Source organism: Gigantopelta aegis, chromosome 10 (assembly GCF_016097555.1).
Source record: "Gigantopelta aegis isolate Gae_Host chromosome 10, Gae_host_genome, whole genome shotgun sequence".
Lineage (NCBI taxonomy): Eukaryota > Metazoa > Mollusca > Gastropoda > Neomphalida > Peltospiridae > Gigantopelta > Gigantopelta aegis.
Window position 1 is genome coordinate 27,376,934 of NC_054708.1, and position 10,843 is coordinate 27,387,776.

The 10,843-nt window shown below is 35.5% G+C and overlaps 1 protein-coding gene across 1 annotated transcript; it reads left to right on the top strand.

The window, feature by feature from the left end:
• Nucleotides 1-915: 915 nt before the first annotated feature.
• On the top strand, nucleotides 916-9,350 carry LOC121384441 (small RNA 2'-O-methyltransferase-like). Its single transcript, XM_041514839.1, has 6 exons — nucleotides 916-2,509; nucleotides 2,967-3,214; nucleotides 5,084-5,266; nucleotides 5,946-6,111; nucleotides 7,370-7,569; nucleotides 8,926-9,350. The coding sequence occupies exons 1-6, from the start codon at nucleotides 1,727-1,729 to the stop codon at nucleotides 9,095-9,097; spliced, it is 1,752 nt and encodes a 583-aa protein (XP_041370773.1). The 5' UTR covers nucleotides 916-1,726; the 3' UTR covers nucleotides 9,098-9,350.
• The last annotated feature ends 1,493 nt before the right edge of the window (nucleotides 9,351-10,843 follow it).

Consider the following 10,843-nt stretch of genomic DNA (forward strand, 5'->3'; position numbering starts at 1 on the left):
TTGAACCAGTTATGGATCACTGGTCGGTGCAAGTGGTTTACACCTACCCATTGAGCCTTGCGGAGCACTCACTCAGGGTTTGGAGTCGGTATCTGGATTTAAAATCCCATGCCTCGACTGGGATTCGAACCCATTACCTACCAGCCTGTAGACCGATGGCCTAACCACGATGCCACCGAGGCCAGTGTAAGACAATAATGTCAGTAGTAAATAATCAGCAATATAAGTTACACAATAATTATATTATCAAGTGCTAGTTTCTCTTTTAAACTGGCCTTCCGTCCGTCACAACACTGAACATATCAACTGGTTTCTAAATGCATCACAGTGGCATGATTTGGCATCCATGTTCAGCGCTGGAATTAAGATGCAGAATGTTTTTTGACTTTATTCCTTTATTTCTATTTCTCGTTCCAGCCAGTGCACCATGACTGGTATAACAAAGACTGTGGTATGTGCATATAAAAAATCCCTTGCTGCATTAGGAAAAATGTAGCGGGTTTTCTCTGATGACTACGAGTCAGAATTACCAAATGTTTGACATCCAATAGCCGATGATTAATTAATCAATGTGTTCTAGTGGTGTCGTTAAACGAAACAAACTTTTTTTTTTCTTAAAGGGACATACCCTAGTTTCAACCCGTGAAAATTAACACTAAGTTCAGTTAATCTATAAACCTGTAACACATTTGGATAAAGTTACAATTGAGTGAAACATGAGTCTGTGACTAAAACTCGACTCCATAGTGGTTACTTTTCAGATGCACGTGCGTTTTAAAAAATATGAGAAATGCATTTTGTGATATTAAAAACACTAGAATGACCAAAACCACTTCGAATGTATGGAAATTGATAATCTAAACAATAAAATCTAAGTAAAGTATGATTCAGTTATCAAAACTGGCTCTAATAGTAAAAAATATGCCTTAATGTTTAAAAACTAGGGTATGTCCCTTTAATCTCATGATCATCTAGTGTAAGTGCTGGATACTCAGGTGCAGGTCGAGTTTGACACTCGAATATCTGAGTCCAATGTTTAGGGCTCGTGGAGGCCCTGGTATCAAGTATTTAATCCTGCCGTAATTAAATAGAGTTAGATCTGGCTTTAAAGTTTGTTATATATATATTTTTCTCTCTCTCTAGCTGCTCCATCTGTTTTAAGACCTGCTTCAGTTTCACTACATCTAAGATGATGACAGATTTAAATACAGGAATGCGACTTCAGAGAACACCAAGTCACATACTGAACTAGATACAGTTGAAGATGTACAGGGAGAAGAAACAAATACATAGATACTATTAAACATGGATAATTTGGGACATATACTTAGATTACAATGAACAGGGACAAGGATACAAGCAACACAGAGACATCAGTATCATTATGATAGGGAAATAAGAGGGGCAGAGACTTAGATTTACGTGATACATGTAAAACAAGGACAACTTTGAGATACATTGGTCATATACTTAGAGTACAGGGACAAGGATACAAGCAACTGAGATACATCAGTAGCATTATGACCGAGATAAGAGGGACAAAGACCCAGATTCAAGTGATACCATTAAACAAGGACAACTTAGACATACAAAGGACACATACATAGATTACAATGAACAGGGACAAAAATACAAGCAACGCAGATACATCAGTAATATCATCATGCAAGGACAGGGAGTTAAGTAGGACAGAAACGTAGATTCAAGTGAGCAAGAACAAAGTGTCATGATGGACAGCGACATAGTTACATGTACCAGTATGCAAGGACAAGGAGATACATGTATAATAGGTGGAGACCATCATATTAATGAACATGGACAAAGAGATACATGTATAATAGGTGGAGATCATCATATTAATGAACATGGACAAGGAGTTACATGTATAATAGATGGAGACCATCATATTAATGAACATGGACAAAGAGATACATTTCTAATAGGTGGAGATCATCATATTAATGAACATGGTCAAGGAGATACATGTATAGTAGGTGGAGACCATCATATTAATGAACATGGACAAAGAGATACATGTATAACAGATGGAGACCATGATATTGATGAACATGGACAAAGAGATACATTTCTAATAGGTGGAGATCATCATATTAATGAACATGGAGACAGAGATACATGTATAATAGGTGGATACAATCATATTAATGAACATGGACAAAGAGATACATTTATAATAGGTGGAGACCATCATATTAATGAACATGGACAAGGAGTTACATGTATAATAGATGGAGACCATGATATTAATGAATGTGGACAAGGAGATGTGAGGTACAAAAACCTTGATATCAGTTTACAAGGAGCTAAGAAGGACGTGGATCTAGATACATGTGATATTGAACAGGGTCAGGGTGATGTGAGAGACAAAACTCAGACAGTAGGCTGTGAGAATGAATCTTCGCTTGGAGGGCCAATGTTTGATCCGCCTCTGTATGTTCAGAGATATGGCTTTGTGAGGGAAGTTTTAGAAAAGCATTTGGTGAAAAGTGTAAGTTTTAGACTTATTTAGTATTGATACATGTATGTCATTGGGTTCATTTGCAGCTACCATCAGATTGATGAAGTTTGGGTGTCTGGTGACTTGGGGTAAAGTATAATTTGAAGTCTTTTTTTATTCTTATAAAAAAAACCCAAAGATAAATAGTTAAAATTACATTTTAACTGATAGTTTAATATATCTCACTAAAACTTATTAACTATGTCTGCATAATTAATGTGTATATTATAGGTGAAAATTAGTATCAGTAGTGTTAATTTCTTTGGATGGTTTTGCTTTGATGACTAGGTAATCCTAATGGAACAGCCGTTCGTACATCTTTAATCAGTCTGGCTCTGCAGTATACTAGTAGTTGAATAGCACTGTGTGTTATCAATTTGAATTATTCACAGTTATCTCGAATGGAGAGACAAGTATTTAAGTTGTGTCGGCCTTTAATATTTTTCAGGTTGTGGACTTTGGAAGTGCACAGTGCAAAATTATCACTCTATTGAAAACAGTTCCATCTTTAGAGAATATAGCTTTGGTGGATAAGAATGGTAATTTGCTCAATGCCAACAAATGGAATACAACACCTTTGATAGGAGATTATCTTCACCCACGGACTAATCCACTGACCGTACATTTATTTGAGGGATGTGCCACCATGTTGGATGAAAGAATTGTGGGATACGAAGCAGCCACAATGATTGAACTGTAAGTGAATTAAATCGGGCTAATTTTTTTCACTCCTGTACCCCAGTAAGAATGGGGTGAGATTTGTTTTGTGTGTGTGTGTGTGTGTGTGTGTGTGTGTGTGTGTGTGTGTGTGTGTGTTCTGACCATGACTGATATATTAAAAGATGTGGCACATGCTGTTGAAAAATTAATTGAAGAGTCATTGTTGCTAATCAGTAGTTGTATAGGACTTATTTTTAAAGTTGAAATACTGGAATCTGCTTCCTGTAGTATTGCAGTAAATGAAAATCAGTGCTATTGCCCCTGTGTGTGCTATTCCTCAGCATGGTGCAGGGGTGGCAACATTCTCACGGGGTTTCATTGACAATGGTGAATACAGCACATACTTGGTATCTCTTAGAAATTTTACAACAAGTTCTATACGCATATGTGATAATATTTTCACATGTTTTTCATTTTGTGCAATGTTAGTTTGTTTGCCGCAGCTAAATATTGATTCATTCATTCTAATGATAATGATGTAATGTCAGTGTTATGTAGCAGAAGCACAGGCACGTTTGTAAGAAATTGTACAGGGGTGGAGGGATCTGTACTGTGGTGAGCAAAGTGGTTATTGTGGGTCAAGTCATGCTACCCTGCAAAACATATTGAAAATACTTGCGAAGTAAGGAGGGGTTTCAACCCCCTGGAACCCTATCCTCCCCCAGCACATATGCCAGAAGCACATTTGCTCTATTAACTTTGTAAACCAAATATTACAACTCAACATGTAAATGTACCATGTGTTGGACATCTATAGTCCGTTTGCATCAAAAAGGAAACGTTGAATTGCAGTGTAACTCTGTAATGAATAAAGATAAAATCTGTATAACAACATATTAAGTTTTAAACACATACCAAATCAAATATAATTTTTGTTTTTAAATTTATAAAATAAAAAAGTTTCTTAACCAATTACAATCAAATTTATATGTAGATTAAATATAATTTTTAATACAGGGGTAAAGACAAAATGCAAGAATGCTAGAACAGCCAATGTATGCAGCTTCACTTGCATTGTTATTGAAGTTCATGCCATATAATCGATAATGCAGTATACAGTAAAGTAAAGTAAAGTTTGTTTTATTTAACGACGCCACTAGAGCACATTGATTTTTTATCTTATCATCGGCTATTGGACGTCAAATGCAGTATACAGAGATCAAAGGTAGAATTGCATGTGGTTTACTTTGGCTATTTTATCAGATGCCTTCATATCTGTGTGAAAATTTGAGCTGATATTGGTTTAAAACTGAATAATATGTTTTTATAAAATGCAAACAGATTATAGTAGCACCAAATTAAACCATGTGTTGACACATGTATGTAAACAGACTTTCCTTTCCTTTTATTTGATATTTTTAGGAATGGTGTGTTTAGTTACTGCACCACACAATTTACAATTGGCACTTATAGAAATAAGCAAAAAATTTTACTAGTCCACCGGACAAATACATCTAGAAATCTATTTGTCTGCCAATATTTTTACTTGTCCACATAAAGGGATTGTTTTATTCAAGTACCAGGATGATGTTTGTGATTGCTCAAAATGAAACTACACTGAACTTGTTTTTACTTGTCCACTGGATAATTAACCACCGAGGCACATTTTGTTTGTCTGAATAGATTTTCACTTGTCGGGACAAATGGACAAGTGCTTATTTCGAATACTGCATGTATGCAGTATTTCACAACATAAATTTGCTATTTTCAGTATAGCATACCAAATTCAGGTCTCTCTAAACAATTGTTCTCGCCATTTTCAGAGGCCTGATCAATGTTTGATATTTTCACCAGTGTGTTTTTTTCGTGATATTTTCAGTACAGAGCATTGTTTCATATTTGCAGTATAGAACACCTGCATGAAGATGAATTATCGGGCGTAACTCGGTGTCTGTTTGGCTCTCTTGAGCCCCGCCTAGTCATTGTGACGACGCCCAACTGTGACTTCAACCAGCTGTTTTCAGAGTCCCAAGGCATGAGACACTGGGATCATAAGTTTGAGTGGAGTCAACAAGAGTTTAAAATATGGTGAGCTTGTTAAATAACCCATTCCTCATCTCAACATTTCAACATACTGTTTCTGCTTTTATTTACTTCTGCATTCTACATAAATAACAGGCATAGCAGAGCAGGGGAGCTGGGAGGCTCTAGCCCCCCAATTATTCTGAATAAAAAATATTATTGGTAGTAAATCTTAAGGGAGAGATGAATTTTACCTGTAGAATGCAGGAAATTACATTTCAGGGCATCTAGTTTTCAAAATTTTAGGTGGGAGCATACCTCCGAACTCCCTAGAAACTTCGCTTTGCGTCCTCGATCTCAGTCAGCCCCCTCCAATGTCTACTTGCTTCCGCCGTGCGTGAAAAAATGTCCGACTTACGAAAGGTGCGATAATGGTAAATGTTGGAGACTAGATCCACCTCTCACCACCGCAGGGCTAGCTCTGGCACTCACCAAATTCGCCAGTTGCGAATTGTAAAAAAAAAAGGAGTTTTATTTTAATTGGCAAAATAATTTCATGTAATAATTGATATTTTGTTTTTAAAATAACAATTTTTGAAGATTAATAGATAATTTGGCAAAATGTTCTACTCAACCGGAGGTAGTCCTCCTGCCCCCTCATCTCCATTTGTACGGTTTGGAATGGGAGAAACTCCACTTTAGATCTGATGTTATGATATGTGTAGAATTTTTAAAATATTTACAGGTGCCAATCTGTGTGTGAGAAGTTTGATTATCAAGTGGAGATAACTGGAGTTGGCGAGGGTCCACCAGGATCAGAAAACCTCGGCTTCTGCTCACAGGCTGCCATTTTTACCCAGCATTCCTGGAGTAGTTCTGTGGACCCCAAAGGATCTCTGTGTTATCGACTGGTAATGGATGTTGCTCTGTGTATGATAACAAGATCATGGAAATCTTAAAAAGTCACAGAATTTGCAAATGTCATGTAATTTCAAATTAGATTATGAAAAATTATTGACAGTGAAAATTGGTGGATTTTTTTGGGGTTCCCATTTAAAACAACACAATAGCCTAAAAGACTGACATTTCACATCAAAACATCAAATTCAAATAATGTTAATACATTTTGTTGATGAACAGAAAATATCTTTAAAATCCTGAAAAAGGGCCTTGGTATGAACTTAAATGGCTTTAGATATCATTTTACAGTTGGGACTATGTTAAGTGTCTGTTTCTTGAAAATTAAGTAATATTTATAGGTAATGCAATTTCCCAGTGTACCAAATCAATTGCTATTGACGATAATATTAACTTTTACTAAAAAAAAACCCTGATATAAGCAGTGTATCAACACACCCAGGCAGTACTCCAGTGAAAAGTGTACAACCTCATATTTAATCTACCTGCAAAAAATATGGTGTGACATACCATTTAAAAGATTTGATTAATGTTTTTATCAGCAATGGCAATTTTTGCTGAAAATCGCTGTTACATTTTTGGGAGTACCCTGCACTGGTTTCAATCTCGTGTGTATACTGCATAAAAACTGGTTAACAAAAGTGTATTTATTTATTGGCCTAACAGTATCTGTACAAATAATCAACGTCACATATATTTGACGGTGTACCTCACATTTTAACATAGGACTTTCTTCTTTAGTAGTGTAACACATGAATGAAGGGACATTATTCCATGTTTTCTTTAGGTATATGTTAAGTTTCTATATTTAGTTCCCTTTGAAGCTTTCACAGAAACTAAAATTAAAACTGGCCTCAGTAGTGTCATGGTTACGCCATTGAACATAAGGCTGGTAGGTACAGGGTTCGCAGTCTGGTACCGGCTCCCACTCACAGCAAGTTTTAACGACTCAGTGGATAGGTGTAACGCCACTACACCCTCTTCTTGCTCACTAACCACTAACAACTAACCTACTGTCCTGGACAGACAGCTCAGATAGCTGAGGTAAGTGCCCAGGACATCGTGATTGAAACTTAATTGGATATAAGCACGAAACTAAGTTGAAGTTGAAATGAAAATTGTATGGTAAACCAAACTTTATGCACCCACTAACAAAGTTATCTTGATCTCATTTTCACAAAGGTAACTGACAGTTTATTATACTGAATCTAATGGGTGGTGTTTTTTCTTCTTTTTTTCTTCTTCACACAGATACAGTCAAAAGAATTTCCTTTCAAGAAAGACAATCATTCTTTGGAAGATGGCCTAGCTGTAGAAGTTGCTTATCACCTTCATAAAATTGCACTCTATACCGAGCCTGACCTGTATAATTCTAATACAGTTTGTGTACCTTTAACAAAACTGGTGAAATGTAAAAGTATTCAGGATCTCTGTGGATTGGAAAAATTGAGGTAAAGTATCATGAGGCATAAATGTTACATTTAAAAAGTTAAAGTTTGTTTTGTTTAACGACACCACTGGAGCACATTGATTAATTAATCATCGGCTATTGAATGTCAAACATGTGGTAGTTCAGACTTAGTCATTAGAGGAAACCTGCTACATTTTTCTTAATGCATCAACGGATCTTTTATATGTACTTTCCCGCAGACAGGAAAGCACATACTACGGCCTTTGACCAGTGGTGGTGCACTGGTTAGAACAAGGAAAGACACAATCAGTTGAATGGATCCACTGAGGTGGTTCGATCCTGTGACGCAAGCACCTCAGCCGAGCATTCAACTGACTGAGCTAACTCCCGCACCAAATGTTAAATTTAATTCCTGTCTTGTCTTGTGACAATGTCCATTATTTAACATGAAACATAAAAACCACTACATGTATATCTGTTTGTGTCAAAAGGAAGCCAACAAATTAGCATATAACTGTAATGAATAATTTTAAAACTGATATAAAATTTGATAGTACTTATATTAAGTTTTAAACCCATACCAACTCACTTAATTATGTTTTCTAAAAGAATAGAAAAGTGTGTATTATCAATGATTATCAAATGGTATAAATTAAATCTCATATTTAATACAGGAGTGATGGTAAATGCCATAACTGTATTGAAATTTGTATTTAAAAATGTTATGCCAGTTGGTATGAGTTTAAAACTTAATATTGTGTTTTTATGTTAGTCTGACTCTTAGCAGGATTCATTATACAATGGCATGTTTTTTTAATCAAATGGTATATACATGTACAGCTACAATAAACAAAACTAAGTCTATATTCCCACCTGAGAATTTAGTATTATATGGCATCCCGGTGGGATACTGGGTTCTTGAAGTCTGGTATCCAAAATTAAATTCTGTTATCCCCAGGATATCAGGATACCGTTAATCTCGAACACTGGTATATCAGTATTTTGTTTCATTCATTCATTCATTCATTCATTCATTCATTGAAACATTCCGATTTTAATTAATTAATTAATTAATTAATTTATTCATTCATTCATTCATTCATTCATTCATTCATTCATTCATTCAAACATTATGATTTTAATTAATTTACTTCATATGGCTGCTTTATTTGTTATGTCTATAGTGAATTGTGAATAACAATGTCACCCACCTGGGCAAATACTATGAATGTGTGAAAACAATGCCACTGTAAAAAACAAGTATATTTCACCTTTCATATTTTTTTAGTCAAAATTAAAGCATCTAGATGATCATTATACCGCATGCCATCAATATTTAAATGATTCAATTCATAAATTAACTTAATTTGTTTCTCTCTTCTGTTTTTTTTACCAGAGATTTCATGTCCAGACATTATACTCTAACCAGTGACAGAGATGGTGTAGTATGTGTTTTAGAAGATGAAAGTACGTTTGGCAGTGATATTGAAAGTGACCTAGATTCCGACAAGTCTCTGGAAAAGCAAGAAACAAGTGAAGTCATGTCAAACGAGGAGTTGTGGGATTAACTGACAATATATTACTACAGATATATAAATACATACATACATACATGTATATCACCCATGGGGCTTCTATTTTTCTAGAGGTGCAGGCTGATATTTGCCCAAATTAAACAAAAATGCCCAAAATCTGGATAACAACATTTGAAGAGTTCAGACGCAAAATGCGATATATCCATTTTTCATTTTCAGTAAAAATGGGTTTTTTAATTGGCGTATATCGCGTTTTGATAAATAAAAAAAAAAACGGGATTTACCCAATACAATTTCATAAGGATCAATCATGTTTTGCAGCAAATCAGCGGGCCTACGATTAGCCCTTACTGACATACAATAATGGCTTTAACTAAAAACTAGAAAGAAAATGGTTTATATCGCGTTTTGCGCCTGAACTCTTCATTTATTCATATTGACATTACTCCCAAAAAGCTATATACAGTGTAAGGTAGCAAACGAATCAATGTGCATTTTTACATGGATTACAACTAATATTTTTAGGTAGAATGATGAAAATACATGGCGAAAAGGTTTCAGGCCAGCTCATTTTGCCAAAATATCTGTTGCTTTTGACCGAATTTGAGGATTTGATCCAGCTCTAGGGTGGGGGGGGGGGGGGGGGGGCTGTTGTCCCCACCCCCGTCTCGTACATTTATGATATCACTACCTCAATCTTAATTTGGATAAAACAAATTATTTTTATTTAATGTTTTAATTTATTGAAGATTTCTTTTCGCACGTTAACCTGACCTATCACCTTAATGCATTGCACCTTTGGACTAAAGAGCCAGTCAAATAGCTATGGTATTATTTTCTAATGTGTCAAGGGCACCTGTTTGGATGATCACCTCTTCCTTCTTTCTCTGTACTTCTGGATGGTTGTTTCTCAGTCTGTCTTATTTCTCCAACAGTTTTGAATTTGCTTAGTAAACCCAAATGTAATTTTATCATGTCAATCTGTATTCTTTCATTATTCAGTAAGTACTGATATACTGAGTTTTAATTGCCTGTTATCTCTTGTATGAGTGTAAGCATACGAGACAGGGGCTGGAGTAAATCTTAAAATTTGGGCAAAAACGATAGGAATATTTGGGCAAAATGAGATGGCCTAAAAACTTTTCACTATGTATATCCATCATTCTAACCACAATATTGGTTGTAGTCCATGTAAAATTACGTAGTGATTTGTTTGCAACTATATATAGCTATTTGGCAGTAATGCTAATGTGAATCAAAATGAATGTTGTTTTTCGATTCGAGCATTTACGTTTACGTTTAATTCAGGCAAAAACCAGCCTGTCCCCCCCCCTACAAAAATTAGGACCCCATACACCTATGTGTATGAGGAAATTACAAATAATTTATTATGTTTAAGGTCAATTCGTTATTGATGTAAACGGTAATATTTTCACTTTTCCTTGAAATATAATAGAAGTACATGTATATATTAAACATTAGTCACAGCACACCAATTGACAAACACTGTGGAATGTTCAAGATAGTGAGCGGTCAATCACTAGACTGGTTTTTGCACACAACATTATGCTAGCATCGGACTACCAACTGCCAGCACAAAGTTGACCAACTTTCTGGTCTCACGACTTCTACAACTGTCCAGTTGCTAATCTGAGTGCTCTTACAACTCGATTCTCATCGTATATATCCTATTAGTTATTAATCTGAGCATATCTGTCTTAAGTCGGGAGTTGGGAAAATTACAACACAACTGTCGAGTTGGCCAATTTCGTCGTAATA

Coding starts and splice junctions, on each gene's coding strand:
- LOC121384441 (XM_041514839.1), top strand. CDS start 1,727: ATGATGGACAGCGACATAGTTACATGTACCAGTATGCAAGGACAAGGA. Junction 6,112..7,369: donor GATCTCTGTGTTATCGACTG/GTAATGGATGTT, acceptor TTCTTCACACAG/ATACAGTCAAAAGAATTTCC. Junction 7,570..8,925: donor TGTGGATTGGAAAAATTGAG/GTAAAGTATCAT, acceptor TTTTTTTACCAG/AGATTTCATGTCCAGACATT.